Below are 17,805 nucleotides of genomic sequence, written 5' to 3'. Positions count from 1 at the left end.
CAGTCCGCCCTCACACAGGCTCGGCACGTTCGTATATCCTCCAAACAAGGCCCAGGACATTCACGGTCTTCTCTTCAAAGACAGCAAGCCCCGCGACCATCGGCAGAAGGTCTCCCCGCTACGAAGGGCTAACAACCACAAGCGTCCGTACCATGGCAACAATGCGCGCAGTCGACATCAGGGGCGGCACAGGCGGCATCTCTTCGCTCTTCATCAACGATCAGATCCCCAAACCCACGCCAAGGGGTTCGCAAGCCCTCGTCAAAATCAAGGCGTTTGGCCTCAACAGAATGGACCTCCTCCAGCGTGAGGGCAAATACCCACTGCCGCCACAAGCCGGGCCCATCATGGGCGTCGAGTTCTCCGGCACCATCGAAGGCTTTGGCGGAGATCCCGAACGCGGCTTCAACATCGGTGATGAGGTGTTCGGACTGGCCTACGGGGGTGCCTATGCCGAGTACATCGCCGTGAGCACGCACATGCTGGTGCACAAGCCGAAGGAGCTGAGCTGGGAGGAGGCCGCGGGCATCCCGGAGACGTGGATCACCGCCACCCAGGCGCTGTACCTGGTCGGCGAGTTCAAGCCCGGGATGAGCGTGCTGTGGCATGCCGGCGCGAGCAGCGTGAGCATTGCCGGGATCCAGCTGAGCAAGGCCGACGGCGCGTCTGCGATATACGTGACTGCGTCGACGAGGGAGAAAATCGAATTCACCAAGTCGCTGGGCGCGACCGAGGGGTTCTCATACAAGGACGGGGATTGGGCGCAGGCCCTGCTCAAGCATACCGACGGCAAGGGCGTGGATTTGATCGTCGACTTCATCGGCGCCGGGTACTTCGACCAGAACCTCGACGCCGCGGCGCGGGACGCCCACATTGTCAACCTGGGCAATCTGGGCGGGAACGTGGTTCAGAAGCCGGTCGATATCTCTCGCTTCTTGCGCAAGAGGCTGCGGTATGAGGGCTCGAGTTTGAGGAGTCGTGATGAGCAGTACCAGGGTAAGCTGCGGGATATGCTTGTCGAGCATGCCTTGCCGAGATTCATCGACGGGCGGTTCAAGGTCATTGTCGAAAAGGTGTTCAAGATGGAGGACATCCAGGAGGCCCACACGCTGATGGAGAGTAACCAGACCATGGGCAAGTTGATCTGCACTGTGGGCTGAGCGGAGGGTACGAGGAGGAATCCTTCCAGTCAGTCAACTGTACATACACAGCAAGTAGTGCATCTATAGCATGTGTGGAAATGTGGAAGAATCGAACAATGATGCTTTATAAGAGTCTTGCATGCCATTACTGCTGTTTGGTTTCTAGGTGAAGTAGTATATGAAAAGTGTCGCCCCCAAGAATCTCATAAGTAACGTGTCGATCAATTCGGGGCACCGATATATGAAGTAATGCCTATTGCTCAAAAGGGTGATTTTCCTAAGCACCAATCGAACTACCTCGTAAGAGGTACGGCGGGTGAGCCGCTGTTTTAGGGGCACGAGGCTAGGCGCCGTACGGAGGACTTGGCTGAGTAAGATGGATTTGCAGGCAACGCGCTGTCTTTTCGCAAGCATGGCTGTCGAGTGTGTCAAGGCAAGATAGGGACCTATGGTCTTTCTGTCGGGAATATATGGTGAAGGAGTGGGGCCGATTCCGGCTCTCGTGTGACCCATTCGTTCTATCCTGAGAAGACCAAGGACCTAGGATTCGTCCGTACACAGGCGAAGGCATTGCGCTTCCTCATTACCTGAGCGGATTGACAGAGTGACTTTCGATAGTCGAGGACCGCCAGGCGGAGAGGCCGTGAGAGGCTGCCGTGGAAACGAAGCTAGGCCGAAAGTGGTTTGAGACAACAATGACATCAGGTGGAGGGCCACCAAAGCCGCAGCCTCGCCAGCCTTGTCAGCCCAACCTCTTCACTTTCCACCTGCCACCACGAATTTACCACTAAACAGGAAGCCACTGCACAAGTCACTCTCCTGCCAAACGTGAGTCCTCAATCCAACTTGCTGCTCCGCTGTTCTGACACTTTCCGACTTTCAACGAGCACTTGAGTCCTAGACATCCCTCACCTCAAGATTCGATATAGTTGAACTACACAACCCCTCCACGCACTGAGCACCGTACGATCGCAGGAGCACTGTGCTCCGCTCTGCCACTATGGCTCCAGTACTCCCTCACATTGACATTCCCGACCTCAAATTTTCCTCACTCGAACTCGATGCACGCTCAACAAAGGCAGAAGAATCACCCGTCACTTCTTTCCTCAAACGAGATGTCTTTTCTGCTGGCATCGACAATCCCTTCCTACCCCGGAGTGATGACTCGTCACCAATCCTCTCTCCGATCGACACATACCATGTTCTCGCCGCAAGAGATGCAAAGCCCACGGCGGATCCCAATCCAGGCGCAGGATCCGTCGACCCCAACGACATCAACATGAAAGGCATCCAAGCTCTGTTTGCCATCATCGGAGCTGCCTTCGCACTGGGTGCGATCTGGTTCTTCTTCTGGGCCAAAAATGGTGGCTTCCAGTGGCGAAAGGGTGACTGGGACGAATACAAATCTACGGTTCTGAGACGAAAGGGCCCCAACGGTACCACATTGAGCAATGCAACTAAGAGCACCATACTCGGAGGCGGCAGTGTCGTTGGAGACGGCTACTCGGACAAGGACACCGCTAGCAGGACAGATGGGACCATGTCAGAGGGAATGACCGAGACTGGGACCGTCATGTCCTCCGAAGCACCTATCATCAAAGAGAAGCAATCCAGGAAGAAGAAGAAAGAGACTGCCAAAGAGAAGAAAATTCGTGAGCAGAATGCTGCAGCTTGGGAAGGCGGCCATGACGATGACGTTCGTGCCTATCGCCACGAAAAAGCTGCACGTGTGGGAGGTCTCAACAAGGATTCAGACGCTCAATTCTATGGAACAGATTACAGCGAGACCGACCGGACTGGCAGCGACGTGTACAGCAACAGCAGCAGCAACCCTGTACCCACTTCGCGTCAACCCAGCCCCGACAAGCGCACATCTCGCCGAGACTTTTCCTACAGCCAGGAAGAGAGTTTCAACGTTTCGCATCCTCCGCCTCCACCGGTTCATGCTCCTTCCCAGGGGCCTCGTCCAGCCAGACACCAGTCACCAGAGAAGAACCGAACCGCCCAGCGTCCTATCCGCCACGTGCCTGGGTCTATTCATGTTCCTGGATCGTACGCCGAGCCTCTAGATTTCGATGTCCAAAGCGTTCAAAGCCAGAACACCAAGAGCTATCACCATCCTCTTCCCAGCCTGAGTGGTCAGCCACAGCCGAAGGCCAATGGATACAGACGAGACAGACGAGACACTCTGGATGACTGAGAGGTCTGCCGGAAAAACCGTAACACATCCGTGGTATAGATTTTTTGTCATGGATCAAGGAATGACTGTGGGTTGAGCATACGAAGCGACGACCACACTCGAATTGTACTTAGACCGTACGGTGTATGTAAAGGGATGCTCAAAAGGCATGGCAAGGCACGGCACGGCGCAGTATCGGAGCTCAACTACGGGGATATGGGCATGGGCATGAAGGGAACGAAACGGAAAGGCAGGGCTAGGCACTGAACGACGGGACATGACTGGTACAACATAGGTCAATATCGAAATGATACCACCATGCACGCGGATATCCCATACTCCATAGACTAAGATCGAACATACCGGGTTCACGGTATTCAACCACATAAGTAAATCATTCAACGACCGCCCCACTGTGTGCAATGTTATAAGTTCCGCGGTCGCTGCATTGCCGGTCTTTGCTTCATTTCCCAGTTGGCGACCGTGGCTTCATCCTGGATATGAACATGCATACGGAGTACTCCGTAAAGAAAAACGGATATGAAGATGAAACCAGGCAGAATTTCAATTGCACTGCCCCTTCTTTGCTCACTCAACCAGTCCACAATCGTGGCTTCATCCCGATGTGGAACATGGATAGCACTATAATAAATATCACGAGTATGAATACCTCGTACTCCACACGAAGATTTAATAAGGCGCAAAACGTCCGTTGCATTCTCCCTTCTTTGCTCGTTAATCGGTCCACAACCGTGGCTTCGGCCTTGATGTGAACGTTATTTAACAGGATTACGAATAATAAAGATGGATACGCCGTACCCGCGCGAATGCATGTCCAAAAAAGCACAGGGCCAGCAGAATACATGATCCAAAGGGGACGGAAAGAGAGTCAGAGAATGAATGGGTGGGATCATATGCGGCGGGAGAATACAGCCGGAGTAGAGCAGCGCAGAAGAGGGCAAACAGAAGACATGATACGGAAGACAGAAGGGAAGAAGGGAAGACTGAGTGGGTTATGCGCGAAGCAAGAGATACAGTGTAAAGCCAGGGTAACGCAGGGCAGGGCAGGGCAGGGCAGGGCAGGGCAAGGCCAGGGTCGCGTGTCGAACGGGTCAATGTCAGGAAGGCGGAACGTCGAAACTCGGCTCTCGTAATATAGGTAACCATAGCATTCCTCGTGTACGTACTTGCTTGCTTGCTTGCGTGTGCATGATGTGGTATCCTGTCCAGTCCTATCCCATCCTACCCTATCGTACCCAACCAATTCAAGCAAGCAGTACTGGAAATGGAAACAACGCCGCCGTCGTACAAAAGATCGCAATAGAGCACCGAAGAAGGAAAGCAGCTTCGCTGCTAGCTAGGTCAGTCCACATGGTAGTGGTAGTTCCTTTCGGCACCATTCCCGCAGGTTGCGAGAGTGGCGCCTTGTCTGCGATATCACCACCGGAACTGCTAAGGGATCGTTGTCGCCTAAGCTTGAGTGGAAAATCAAGTCGAGTGTCGAATCCTAGCACAATCGCACATCGCGTCCTCTGGCTACCAGCTCGCTTTGACAGTCGCGCTTCTTCGCCTAAGCCTCCACGGTCTTGACTTTCGCGGTCCTGCTATTCTTGCCGTCCGTGCCGCGCATCTTCTTGGTGCCCGCCGCTTTTTTGGCCGGCTTGCCTTCGATTGTCCCCTCGATCTTTTCGACCGCGCCCTCGACCTTGTCTTTGACGCTGGGCTTCCTTTTGTGGGTTGTGTTTGCGGCGCGCTTCTTGGTCACGCCTGCACCTGTGGCGCTCTTGGTGGTCTTCGCCTTTGTGCCTGCGGTCGTGCTGGTGGCGGGAGTCTTGCGCTTGCGCGTTGGCTCGGTGGAGACGGTCGCGAAGACTCGTGGCTTGGAGTTGCCGGTTGCGCCGCGTGTTTGGGCCATTTGGGGGCTTGGGTGTCTCTGTTTTTGGTGGTTTGGCTTGGTGGCGATGGTACTGTGTAGGTCGTCAGGTTTGGGCGAGAGTTGAAGAGCTACTTATGTAGTAATGTCAGTTTGTGGGCTAGGTGATGTGCAGCAGATGTGTGAGAAAGCGGGGGTGAGCCCGGGAAACGGTGAGGCAGCCAGTGAGGAATGTGGTGATAACTAGCGGGAGCACTGTCGCACTTATATATGCTTGGGGGAAACGGAAGATAACTCCTTCGCGACACCAGATGAGTCACGCGAAAGACCTAAATGCAGTGGTGGAGGGTGAGAGTTAGGCAACAAGCTCGAAGGTGTAGTCGAGGCATCGGCGATAAACCAAGGAACATATGTACATACCTGGAGATGGAGAAGTCGCGACGAGCTCAAATTTACACGTCGAGTCAATAACGACAAGGCGACCGGTTTCCGCCCAATTTCGAAGAAAAGTAAGGCGTGGTGATGGCGTGGTGGAGGAAGAGGTCGAAGGAGGTGAGGTGGGTGGGAGTTCGCCTTTTGAGCTGTCGAATTGCGAAACCAATCCAACGCAGCAGGACAATCGGCTGATCACAACATCACAACACACTCGCCCTGCTCCCAACACACCATCAGACATTGATCCTTCTCATCAGCCACAGCCAAGTATCTCCTTTTCTGCCGTCCGCTGTTTCGTAATTCGTCGGTGGTTTGTGTCTCGTCCGTCTATGCTGCTTGTGCTTGATTTGGTCGGTGCAGCTCATCTCCCGCCCGGTCGCCTAAGCGCCACTGTCGCTCGGCGCTTGGGGAGCCAGATAACTCGCGTCTCTTGAACCCTCTCGACGCGGCAGCCAGTGGACGACATGCTTTGGAGTTTTGACGCGACAGCCCGATATTTCTAACCTTCAATCGTACCAATCTTTGAGCGCCAGCGATCGATCGTCCACGGCTGGACCACCTGCAAGACACAGCGCATTACGCACCTCCCATTCCAACTCGGCAAGGGCTCGCAGCTCCGTTCCAACAAAGAAGCCCCCAATTAGACCGTGCAGCGTCCCAGCCATGATACCAAAGGTGCTCAGTAAGACAAGTATAAAGGCCACATAATTCCTGGGTGACCACCACACCGCCACGAAGCATCCGATCGAGGTCAATGACGCGCCGACAAAGTGCAGGACACCGTACCGCCGTTGTCGGCGTTCTCGCAGTTTGTACTTTTCAACCATGCGAAGAATGTCCTTGTAGAAGTCCTGGCTGACTCGCCCCTGCGTTGGAACGGCAGAGATGGCCCTATCAAAGTCCTTGTCGTCGAAACCCGCTACCTCTAGGCTGGGGTCTTGGGTGTCTGAGTCGTTCAAAGCCGCATGAGCTTCGACCTTGGCAATCATCGACGGTTTCGTGTTACTTCTCTCAACGGTCGCCTGCACTGCAAAGTGGTCGCTGAGTGAGCATAGTAGGGTCGGATGCCTTTCGGTAAGCGCAACTTTCACATCAGCGACTTTCCACCCATGGCCTAGCCCACTGAAAAAGATATAATCCAGACGCTTGGCCTTAGGATCCAAGTCGGATGCTAACACTTTGCGATCATGACCCTGTGCCAATTGTTTCTGATGGGCCTTGTCCCACCGCCATGTGTTCAAGACTGAATCGCATGTGTGGCCATGTTCTTGAAGGCTAGTTTCCACGGTCGGAGTCTCTTCTTCATTCATGCGCTTCCGCCGCTCCTGCTCAGGTGGGTCGATACTGGCACCAATACTGCTTGCAGGTTTCATCGCTCGCCAGACATCTTGCACGCCCGCTCTGCTCTCCACAAGGACATGCGCGAAGCTCAATGGGACCATGTTGAAGTCTCCAAGACCAATGACCAAGCTACCTCGATCCGACGCGGCGCGCATGAGCTTAGCTATTTCCCAGGCCTGCGCCGTACGGTGGCAGATGTAGCTGTCGTTCGGCTCTCTCTCGTAAGGGGCATGCAAATGAGTATTAAACACTTCAATGTTGACACCGCCGGGCAATCCAATCGTTGCACATGCCACACCCTTGCCAACAAACCAGTCACCTCGAAAGAAAGCCTGGGGTCGACCATTCAGAGGATACTTGTGCATGGAGGATTCTTTGATTGGCCAGCGACTGAGGATAGCCAGCCCGCCGCCGAAGATACCTGAATGATAGAACTTTGCATATGGAAGTATAGACCGGGTGCTGTCTCGGATCGACAGATAGTCGTGATACGTCCAGCATTCTTGCAGACCGACAATATCGAGTTGAGGAGTATAGGTCGCCAGGCGATTGCCTATTTCGGATAGCCGCTCTTTCCTGTATTTCGAGATGTACTTCAGTCCCCAGCAATTCAAGGTCAATATGTTGATTTTTGAAACGCCGGACGCCCTCTCAGATCCCTGTGTCTGCAAAGCCATATTGAAAGTCGATCCTGGTGATGTGCGGGATCTTAGACGGTCTTGTAAGTCCTGCTCAATTGGTAACGCCAAGGCGTGAGTGAAGCTAACGAACGCTGCAGGGTTGGTGGCATCTTTGGAAATGAGCGAAGTCAAAGTTAACATATGATGGACGATGATGCAAAAGATCCTGCACCCTCACGGAGAGGAATATTACCAGCGGAGGCACCGAGAAAGCTGGGTGTGCTGCACGTCTCACACCTGCAGAAAGAAGATGAAGGAATGAAAGAAAAGTGTCACAATATCACAGGAAAAGAGAGCCGGTCTCACGTGATATGATGACATAATACCCCGGAGGGAAATCACGCTAACCTCGGATGGCACTAGACTACAGTAGATACTGGTCAAGCCCAGGGAAGATGTGGCGTGCGGACTCGCCAGGGGCGACAGGAACGAAGTGAGATCTTTCGTGGGTAGTCAGTAGATAACATCATCCTCTTGTCCCCGTTCAAGCTCCTCGCCGCCGTGGTCATGCTCGTCACTTTTATTGCTGCTCGTTGGCCTTCCCGCTTCAGCCTGCTTTGCAGGCTCCTGATCGTCGTTGGATGATCGAAGAGTTTCCTCGGGCACAGGCCGGTCAACGTTCATCTTATCGTCGATACTGTGGTCGTGACTCTGGGTTTCGACGTCCGGGCCTCCCGTCTTCTCGTGCGGCTTTTCGTCTCCAGATTGGCGGCCCTCGTCAACATCCATTGCACCACCGCGACTCGTCGTCGGACTCGGCGGTAGCTCTTTCCTATCCTTTTCTCCATTCGATCCATCTGCAATATCGTCCTGTTGTCGTTTTCGCTTCTTTTCTTCGAAAACTTCGACTTCGCGCTCGATTTTCGCTTCCACATCTACCATCTGCTGCTTGATTCGTTCGATTTCCATGTCGCGTAATTCCCAGGGTTTGTAGTACAACTTTGGTTCAGCCTTCGTCTGCAGGAACCCAGCCATGGCGCGCATGTTCCTATGCCGCATTCGCATGGCTTCTTCGTCCCACTGGAGCTGTTCTTTTCGCCGTGCGCGGTTCAATTCCTCCCGTTTTTGGCGCGCGGATTCGGCGATCTCATGCGATTCACGCTTTAGCCGTTCCCTTTGTCGGAACTCAATCTCTTCGCGGCGCGAACTGACTACGCCCGTCGACGTGTTTGACTTCGGAGCGCCGCTCGCGGAGGATCTGCGCACAGGTTGGGAGGACTGAGAGAGGGTGCCTAGTAATGCGCCAAACAGGCGCCGGTTGCGCGACTTGTCTTGCTCGAGGCCAGAGGTCTGCCGGCGGCGTGGTGCAGGGGGTGACATTGCACTTGGGGGCCTTGGCGCACTCCTGTCTGTGGTTGGGGAGGATGCGGCGGCAGGGAATACTTCGCCATCGTTCGATGCGTTGGATTTCTGCGTGTCGAGTCGAGGGCGCTTGTTTGAATCTGAGCTCTGAGAGGCGGACGACTGACGTCGTTTCAGCGAGCCGTTCTGCTGTTCTTGTTCCGGCCGTGGTTCCTCGGGGATGAGGACGGCTGAAGATATCATTGTTGATTCTGACATTGGGGCCCTTCCACAGCAGATCAAGAGAGTGAGTAGATGATGGCCGAGGTCAGGACAACACCCAGTCGCCAGCAGGGTCAATGCCAGTGGCTAGGCTGAGCACATGGCTTTGGGGAGATCATGAGCAAACATCGAATCACAAGAGCAGGAAACCCTCGGCGATCTTGTGCACGTGCTAGTCTTGGCCTTTGCGGGGGGGTTGAGACTGATTGGTGGGCTGAATTCTGTCCCCCTTGGAAGACGAGGCTTAGAAATCTCCACGCGAGGCTGGCCACCTCGACACTTCGATCTTGTTCTGCGCCGTCTCCTTGACCGTATTTGAACACTTGCTCCTTCTCTTCCCGACGTCGCTTCTGTGCCATAAATACCGCCAGATCGCAGCGGCCAGAAATAGAGTTCGATATCTCCGCCTCTGTATACCCACCCACTTCCGTCAAGACTTTACGATGTCCCGCCACCACCCCGACTTGGTAATGTGCCGCAAAGCACCCGGTATCTCTCTGGGCCGGCTCTGCGACAAATGCGACGGCAAATGTCCCGTCTGCGACTCCTACGTGCGACCCACCACTCTCGTTCGCATCTGCGACGAATGCTCCTTCGGCAACTACCAAAATAAATGTATCGTCTGCGGCGGCGAAGGCATATCAGATGCGTTCTACTGCTTCGAGTGTACGAGACTGGAGAAGGATAGGGACGGGTGTCCGAAGATTATCAACTTGGGCAGTTCCAGGACGGACTTGTTCTACCAGAAAAAGAATTTCAGGAATCAGCAATATTAATAAGAAATCAGAGTCTGTGTTCCCTCTTAGGGAAAAGTCACACAGAGTACCTACGGCTGTCCGTGGACCTTTTCACGATAAACTTCTCGGCTTCCATTCACCTTTAAAACGGGATTCAGCGGGTTATCAATGCGAGGGACTTCGGGTCTACAGCCGCACGAGCCAATAGGCAACCGCATTTCCAAGTTTCAGCCCAAAGAGGCAGAAGGAGGGATAGCAGGCGGAGTAAGAGAAGTGGTCACTATTACACCGCAAATACGGCTTACACCATGAACCGAAGCTGAATTTGACGAGTACCAGGCGGCGAGTCCTGCACCCAAACACGGCCTTGGAGATATCCGGCTATCAGCACGGAACCGCGTCAACCTCTCAGTTGCAGAGAGAATTGAGACTTTGGGACTTCTTCTCCACCAATGAATTAGGCCGATCTCAGCGAGTCATTCGCTGGAGAAGGAATGTCCGTCACAACATGGTAGTGGTGGCTGGCTAAGACGAACAGGGACGTTTCAACACTGATACAGGAGCCTCCACCAGGACAAGGCCAAATGCCAAGAAGCAACGAGGAAAGGAGGTCAGGGCACACTCATAAGTGAGCATGATCCGCTCGGTCATTGCTCTCATGGCGGTTGGATGAGCGTAGTAACTTTGATATACCGCTCAAATCAGCATTTGCCCTCTACATTCTTTCGTGTCTACACCGTCGTTGCTGCGTAATGCTCATAATCATGCAGCATAATGCTCGTACAGCAGAAGCCTCGGCCGTCGCTAGTGTCTTTTTCGTGCTCTCCGTGTGTCCTGAAGCCTCAATCCATGCACGTGTTCGCTCTGCTCACCTCTTCCCTGGCCTCTTCGGCCGGGCAAACCCACTCCTCGGCGTCGCGGTTCCTGACCCGGGCGCCGGTGATTCTTCGTTATCACCCCCAACAATACCTCCCGCAACACCCGCCGCGGCCGTCAGGGCCTTCACCTCCTCCTCTAACCTACCGCCGCCCAACTCCTCCGGATCACCGGCCTCTAGCCTCTTCACAATCTCCACTCCTTCCCAGCCTGCAAGCTTGGTCATGCCCAGCCGCGAACTCGCGTGGATCATTCTCTCCTTGATCTTTGACGACCCGGGGCAGACGTAGATGAAGATACTCCCCGGCACGCCGGGGGCGTTGTAGAGTGTATAACTCGGCTTGTCGGTGGGGATGTTGCTTGCCACGGAGGCGGGCTGCATGCCCGTTTTCGAGGAGACAAGTCGGATTTCTTCCGTCGGTATATCGATTGAGAAGATAGCAACCTTGCCCTCACTCGCCGCGACGTCCTTGAAGACGGATAGAGCGGATTTAGCCTCGTCGCTGATCTTCAAAGCATTCCTGCCCTTTCCTTCTCCCTTTTTTCCGGTCATGAAGTCGGCGCCCGAGCCACCTTCGCCCATCAGATCCCTGCCGCGAGTGCCGTGGCGTTCTTCTTCTTCTGCGCGTTTGACGGCTTGAAGCTCCCTCTCCTCGACGCTCAATAAGCCCTCGTCTATGGCGGCTCGCGCGGCTCCTGCAGTCGGAACACCGCCACTCGCAGCAGCGCTCCCCTTCGCCCGCTCCTCCCATTGCGCTGGATCGAGGATCTCTTCCCTTTCTGTGAGGAAGACTGTTTCTGAGAATTTCTCACTCCCCAGTTCTCTCATCAGCGTGTTTCTCGTGCTTGCAAAGAGAGTTTTTTGCCGCACCGGCGCTCGCGAGGGGATGTATGTGATTGCGACGAGTTCATTGGAAGAGGGCGCGCGGCGGAGGAGAAGAAACAGAGGCTCTGTGGGTGTCAGAAGGGAAGAAAGAGTGTGGATGCTGTTGAACAGGCCAGAGTGAGAGGACGGGAACGGTGTGGAAGGCAGAGGTTGTAGAGATTCAGAGACTATCGTTATAGGGAGCGCGAAGAGACTGGCGTCCGAGGTAAAGGTCTGAAAGGCGGATTGCAGTTCTGAGGAGGCTGTTATGCCAGACTGCATCGTGAGAGACGGCTGTTGGAAGGAGTTTGCGTGGATGGTATGTGCGGATACCCTGAGGTACGACTAAAGCGAATTCCTTTGACCTCACTGCTGCATGTCAGGGAACAGCAATAGCAATATCGAAATTCTCTTTGCTGCGTAGAGCACTACTGTGTACGAGTATCCTGCGTGGCTGCACAGTATCTTGCCGTCTGGTGCTGCGTATGGCGGGGTCTCCGCTGTGGAGTCAGTAAGCCTTGAGTTGCAAGGATGTCGGCCATTCACTTCGCCATCCTCAATACACAAATCCATCTCGGCTCGCCATGAGTCCATGAATGCCGACTCGAGACTGCGGAAACGCGTCCCCCGATGTCCCTGCCTCGCCTCTGACTGTACTGTAGTACGGGGCCGACGCTCGCAGATCCACGATGAGATCCCTCATCTTTTTCACAGGCTCACCGCTCTCGTTTCCAATAGACCGCGCTGACATCCGGTTCCAGCGGCACAAAGGTACAAGCCTTCGCCTTACGTATGCTCGGCCTATTACCGTCCGCTGTGCCATAACCTGGCAGAGAGCGGCATACATGACTGTCAGCGTTGGTGAAGACTGCCTGCAGTATATGTTCCGCCAGTGTGTCGCACTGCGTCCTCTTTCTTACATCCTGTGAACAACCTCTACAGCCCTTTCGTGTCCTCAGAGCAGGGAGATGGCTCCTGGAAACAGCGCAGCACTCGATGTGCAGCATGCCTCTTCTCAGCGTGGCCGCAAGAGAAGTCGATATACGCCCCATGCCTGCCAGCGATGCCAGAAAGCCAAGGTTCGCTGTGATGGACGCCTCCCCTGCTCCTACTGCGCTGCTCGTGCAGGAGAGTGCCATTACAGTGTTCAGGCCCCACCCAGCTTCCAGGCTCACGTGTCACAGTCACAGTAGGATCACGTCTAATTTCAGGTGAGCAATCGCTGAGGTTGATAGGGACGAGCAGAACGGCTTCCAGGCAGAAATCGCGACGCTGCTACGAGAACAAAACGAGAAGCTGGATCTTCTGGTCAAGAGAACAGCAACCGTTGAGGCAGCATACGAAGTCCCCGGGAAGAGCGATGCAAGCACGGCTGTCGCTGTTCCGCCACCCCGGAAGCAGCCATTGCCACTTTTTCAGACCTCCACCAGCGCCTTCTACTGCGTCAACGTGGTGAAGGTGGGGCTTCAAAGCCTTGGTCCCGAAACCTCGCTGGAGCACAAGCTTCCCGCTGCTGATGCTTCGGCGAAGACGCGACCCGCATTATCAATCATCCATGGAGAGGTGGTCAATGGCGAGTCGAATGACATAAGCCCGAATGAGCTTGATGAATCCGGAGATGCAGCATTGTGTAGCAGCACAGATGGTCGATATGCGCATTCGCACGCGAAGGTCGTCGATGCCCTCGACGAGCTCGATCATGACCTCCTTCTAAAAGCGGTCCGAGCATTTGCTGATTTGGAATCTCCAATGTACCCTATCTTGGACATGGCAGATATTGCACGAAAGGTGAAGAAGTGCGCCAGCGCGGGTGCAGCCTCTTGCGAGCGTTCTGCCCGAAGAATGCACCTGTCTGACGAGCGTGAGATCAGTAAGGATGATCTGGCCATACTCAAAATGGTGGTGGCCTTGGGTCTCCTTGCAGAAGGGGAAATCCACCAAAAGCTCGCTGCGACGTTGTTCGACTCTGTCCGTTCACAAGTGGAGGCGATGATCTGGAATGCCGCTGTTGACTTGAAGGATCTAATCTTGATGACACTCGTGGTATGGCCCAATTTTGGATGCTGAGATCTAAGATGGAATGGCTAACCATTGACATTGCAGATTTTGTTTCACTTCCACTGTGGGAAATGGCGGCTGGCTTGGAGATTCCAGGGCAATGTAAGCCGAATCATCCTAGAACTGGGCTTGAACAGAAAAGCGGTCCTTGATCGTTCGTTCCCCGAGATCAACAGCCGAGTGCAGGCGATCAACACGATCTGGACCATTTTTGTCCTTGAACAGCATCTTAGTTATGCTTTGGGCTTTTCCGACGCGATGCCCAATCTGCGTTTGGAGGCGAATTTTCCCCAGCCCGTAAGTTTGGGTCTCTCGATGGCAACATCTTTGCCGGGCGAAGCCGCTGTCAGCTCGTCGCTAACTTCTTGTCGAAGGTCGATGCTCCATTTTTGACACTAATGATTGACTACGCGTGCATTGGACGACAGTCATGCGATGCCTTGCTGAGCGACAAGGTCCTCAGCCCTGAACAATCGGCAACGTGGCAGGACGACTACGACTACTTTCGCTACCGAGTATCGCTTTGGGCCATGCGTGCTTCTGAAAGTTTCACAGACGACAGCTTGAGCCCGGGAATCCAGATGGTGCGCACAATCCTTCACTTGCGGGCAAATCACCTGAGAATACTGGTCGCTCGGGCTTTTTTGTGCTCGAGCCTGAGACAAGCCGCCCCGTTGAATATCTGGACGATAGTAGACATCACAGCCGATACGATCCAAGTTCTGACGCGCCTAGACCCCTGCGAAAAGGAGTACCGATTTCACGAAGCGCAATTCAACCATTTCTTGGTGTCGGCCTTGGATATTCTGCTCTTCGCAACCACCCACAAAACGTCAGGCGTGCAGTCACCGTCAGCCAACGGAGAGGCGCTCTCGATCCCACCTGAAACAGCCCAAACGGCTCTAAAGGGCTCCAAACTTGCCTTGAACCGCCTCCGTGGCCTGGCTGAGTATTCAACGCAAACGAAGCACCTATGGGATCGTGTACGGGTGATTGCTACGCGTCTCAATCTATCCGAACACCTCTTCCCAGAGGCATTGAAGGAACAGATTGCAATCCCTGCACAAGCTCCCAGGAGGCCGTCTGCGCTTGCTGACGCATCTGTTCGAGCTGCGCTGACCGTGGATCATTCAGACACACCAGCTCTTGCCCCTCTGAACGATCTTGACGACGAATTCTTCGCGTTTCCCTCCGGGGAGACGACCCCTTGGGGTTTCCAGATGCCATCCTCTTCAGTCCTTGACTTCGATTGGACCCAAGACTTCTCCACGATACTCAACACCACGTGGATGTCATAATCGGAGGCACAAGACACCCGTGACGGTCAAGGGAAACAGCTGGATTTTTCCTGGACCCGCGAATCCCATCGAGCTATCAAGGCCTTGAGATGGGAAGGATCTGACTGTCACTAGCTGCTTTGCTCGCTTTCTCACGACTATCAATCTCCGCCATAAGTTGAGTCCCGAGTGGCTATGGCGAAATTGATGCTCGAGCAGATATCACAAAAGGACTGGAAGCGGTGATTGCCTACTCCTTCAAAGCTCAAGCCACAAAACTAGGAATCCTTGAGCGGACCACTTCTATTGGAACTTTCGAGTTCGTCTATCCATTTGACGTTCTCTAACCGTCTACGTCGTAACGGAGTCTAGAAGAGATCGTGCTATCTCGCTCAGTGTGAGGCCACAATCAGCGTGTCCACAAAGTGCCAATACTTCTTCGCACACATCTTCCGGAACCTCTTGCCCCAAACGGTCATGATCAAAAAGCTGCAGGTGCAGCCAATGAACAGGAAGGCGGTCCCGATAAAGGTGTTTTGGACACCGCTGGCATTGATCCAAGGAGTGATGCCGTACGCCATGCCATAGCCCATGGTGTTGCGGATGACGATAACCAGGATGAGGGTCTCTCCCGCAATTTCCTTGAAGCAGTCGACATTGTAAGCCAGAGATGTCGTCGCGCCTACCACGATGCCGAACTGGAACATGGCCAAGCCAAACATGAGCCCCATCCAGTGGACACGGTGAGCAGCACCCACACCCCAGAGGATGAGCCCAGCCGCCGCAATAATGCCGGATGGCACCAGGACCCAGAGTCTCTGCTCGGGTTCACGAACACCATTATTGCGTCTGGCGAGGTAGAGGGTCACCTTGTCTGCAATCCAGCCGGCATAGACCCAGCCGAGCAACGAACCGATGAGGCCTATAGTTCGTCAGCATTGCGTCCATACAATGAGCAGGCTGAGATGCTGTCCACTTACCGGCTGTATAGGACAACCCCACCATACTGGATGAGAAGTGGTACGGTGCGCCTCCTAGGATGAATGCAACCGTCCCGTTGCCGACTTGATACAAGCAGAGCGAGGCGCCATACAGGAATCCCGCCCAGTCGACATTAGGGAAGAAGAAGAAGATCATCAGCGGTCGAACCATCATGATGAACATCTGCTTGTTGGATGGCCGCTGGGGAAGCAATCGGAAGAGTGTAAGTTTCTGCCAGTAGGTCTTTGGTGGGGAGCGGACAATGTCGCTGGCGGCGGGTGAAGATGACTCGCTCATCACAGGTTCTCCAGCGACTTTGGATTCGTTCTTTTCCCCTACAGCTTCAGTCTGCGTCGTCTCCACCGCGCCGTTGACTCCCTCGATCGCCGAGCGGAAGTAGATGGTTTCTTCCATGCCGAAAAAGATCACGAGCGTGCCCACGGCGGCCACGATAGTGCCGAACCAAATGGCAGCCCTCCAGCCGAGCGAGTTTGCGATGAACCCAGCCAGCAAAGGTGCCAGGGCGTTGGAGCCGAAGAGAAACAAACAATAAAGACCCATGTAGTTTCCTCTTTCGTGAGCGAAGAACAGGTCCGGCACCGACACCTCAGGCAGGGACTCGACGGGCGCGACGAAGAAGCCGATCAGGATGCGATGAGCATACCAAGCGCCTGTTGAAGTTGTGTAGGCCGTCCACACCATAGGAGGGATGCACAGCAGCGAAGAGATGACGTAGACTCCGCGACGGCCGTACGTGAGTGCGATCTGGCGTGTTCATTATCGTTAGCTTTTGCCCGATGATTGGAGGTTCGTCGTCCAGGGGACTTACAGGCTGCCAGAACAAGCAGCCCCAGCTACAGGAGAATCAGCAGTCAGCACCACGCAAGCACAAGCACAACTCCATTCGTTCATCACTCATGCATCCATGCGTTCAAGCAATCATCAACCCAGCCAGGTAGGACGGCAGTGGCCAAAACTCACCCGGCGAACAAGAACATCAACCCCGTCCCCGTGTTCAGATCGGCCAACGAAATGCCCGTCTCCTCGGAGATGTTGGTCAAGATGGAATACTGCACCGTCGTGGGGATGCCGACACCCAGAATGTAGGCGTACACCATGCCGATGTTCCAAAGTTTGCGCTTGCGGGACCAGTTCAGGGGGTCCTCCGGGTCGGCGCTGGGCTGGGGGTGCAGCACGATGTGGCCTTTGCTGTCGTGTTCGCTGGCCTCGAGTTCGACCAGGTGGATCGTGCCGGGGACGTGGTCCCGGAGGGACTGCTCGTGGGTGGTCATAGTCAGGACGGCAGGTACACGACTGGAGTGAGTGATTGCACAAATTGAGCGACAAGCCAACTTGACTCTTGCTTTGCCCTCCCTGTGCTGTCACGTCCTGGTGCGCGAGATCCACGCTGCTTAAGTACCCTGGACAGCTCTCTTGCTGGATTGGGACTCCATCGCACGACAAGCCACTACACCTGAGAGGCGCAAACATACATACCTGCATGCTGATAGACGAGTGATGGAAAGCCTGGCCATAGATAGGCTACCGCAGCGTTATCAAGCGACGATAAGACAAGGCTGGCCGCCTACCAGTAGGCACACGCCAGCTTCCAGGGGGACGAGACATACAACTTCTGGTCCGGAGTACGTACCTACATTTACTTGACCAGTAGTAATGGGGCTGTCGAGTACAGAGGAGTCGAAGCTCTCTTGCCTTTTTGAGTCGAACGTGAAGACCGAACACTAAATGGCGGGCCATTGCCGTACGATCGACATTCCCTTGCCTATGTCTAGACGCG

The 17,805-nt window shown here is 54.5% G+C and overlaps 9 protein-coding genes across 9 annotated transcripts; 4 read left to right on the top strand and 5 right to left on the bottom strand.

The window, feature by feature from the left end:
• Positions 1 to 152: 152 nt before the first annotated feature.
• Positions 153 to 1,160, top strand: A1O7_00548 (NADPH2:quinone reductase; the record flags this gene model as incomplete). Its single annotated transcript, XM_007754589.1, has 1 exon — positions 153 to 1,160. The coding sequence occupies one exon, from the start codon at positions 153 to 155 to the stop codon at positions 1,158 to 1,160; it is 1,008 nt and encodes a 335-aa protein (XP_007752779.1).
• A 982-nt stretch (positions 1,161 to 2,142) lies between these two features.
• On the top strand, positions 2,143 to 3,342 carry A1O7_00547 (uncharacterized protein; the record flags this gene model as incomplete). Its single annotated transcript, XM_007754588.1, has 1 exon — positions 2,143 to 3,342. One exon carries the CDS (start codon positions 2,143 to 2,145, stop codon positions 3,340 to 3,342), a length of 1,200 nt encoding a protein of 399 aa, XP_007752778.1.
• A 1,549-nt stretch (positions 3,343 to 4,891) lies between these two features.
• Positions 4,892 to 5,236, bottom strand: A1O7_00546 (uncharacterized protein; the record flags this gene model as incomplete). The annotated part of the gene is made up of 1 exon (XM_007754587.1): positions 4,892 to 5,236. The coding sequence occupies one exon, from the start codon at positions 5,234 to 5,236 to the stop codon at positions 4,892 to 4,894; it is 345 nt and encodes a 114-aa protein (XP_007752777.1).
• Positions 5,237 to 6,135: 899 nt separating this feature from the next.
• Positions 6,136 to 7,647, bottom strand: A1O7_00545 (uncharacterized protein; the record flags this gene model as incomplete). The annotated part of the gene is made up of 1 exon (XM_007754586.1): positions 6,136 to 7,647. The coding sequence occupies one exon, from the start codon at positions 7,645 to 7,647 to the stop codon at positions 6,136 to 6,138; it is 1,512 nt and encodes a 503-aa protein (XP_007752776.1).
• Positions 7,648 to 8,103: 456 nt separating this feature from the next.
• A1O7_00544 (uncharacterized protein) lies at positions 8,104 to 9,210 on the bottom strand (the record flags this gene model as incomplete). The annotated part of the gene is made up of 2 exons (XM_007754585.1): positions 8,104 to 8,823; positions 8,857 to 9,210. The coding sequence occupies 2 exons, from the start codon at positions 9,208 to 9,210 to the stop codon at positions 8,104 to 8,106; spliced, it is 1,074 nt and encodes a 357-aa protein (XP_007752775.1).
• A 446-nt stretch (positions 9,211 to 9,656) lies between these two features.
• Positions 9,657 to 9,989, top strand: A1O7_00543 (pre-mRNA-splicing factor ini1; the record flags this gene model as incomplete). The annotated part of the gene is made up of 1 exon (XM_007754584.1): positions 9,657 to 9,989. One exon carries the CDS (start codon positions 9,657 to 9,659, stop codon positions 9,987 to 9,989), a length of 333 nt encoding a protein of 110 aa, XP_007752774.1.
• An 829-nt stretch (positions 9,990 to 10,818) lies between these two features.
• A1O7_00542 (uncharacterized protein) lies at positions 10,819 to 11,973 on the bottom strand (the record flags this gene model as incomplete). Its single annotated transcript, XM_007754583.1, has 3 exons — positions 10,819 to 10,874; positions 10,932 to 11,501; positions 11,544 to 11,973. The coding sequence occupies 3 exons, from the start codon at positions 11,971 to 11,973 to the stop codon at positions 10,819 to 10,821; spliced, it is 1,056 nt and encodes a 351-aa protein (XP_007752773.1).
• Positions 11,974 to 13,440: 1,467 nt separating this feature from the next.
• A1O7_00541 (uncharacterized protein) lies at positions 13,441 to 15,047 on the top strand (the record flags this gene model as incomplete). Its single annotated transcript, XM_007754582.1, has 3 exons — positions 13,441 to 13,734; positions 13,795 to 14,046; positions 14,124 to 15,047. 3 exons carry the CDS (start codon positions 13,441 to 13,443, stop codon positions 15,045 to 15,047), a joined length of 1,470 nt encoding a protein of 489 aa, XP_007752772.1.
• Positions 15,048 to 15,418: 371 nt separating this feature from the next.
• Positions 15,419 to 17,299, bottom strand: A1O7_00540 (uncharacterized protein; the record flags this gene model as incomplete). Its single annotated transcript, XM_007754581.1, has 4 exons — positions 15,419 to 15,948; positions 16,007 to 16,772; positions 16,837 to 16,861; positions 16,989 to 17,299. The coding sequence occupies 4 exons, from the start codon at positions 17,297 to 17,299 to the stop codon at positions 15,419 to 15,421; spliced, it is 1,632 nt and encodes a 543-aa protein (XP_007752771.1).
• Between the last annotated feature and the right edge of the window lie 506 nt (positions 17,300 to 17,805).

The sequence above is a fragment of the Cladophialophora yegresii genome, assembly GCF_000585515.1.
Source record: "Cladophialophora yegresii CBS 114405 chromosome Unknown aczIN-supercont1.1, whole genome shotgun sequence".
NCBI lineage: Eukaryota > Fungi > Ascomycota > Eurotiomycetes > Chaetothyriales > Herpotrichiellaceae > Cladophialophora > Cladophialophora yegresii.
This window is presented reverse-complemented; position numbering and strand designations above follow the sequence as displayed.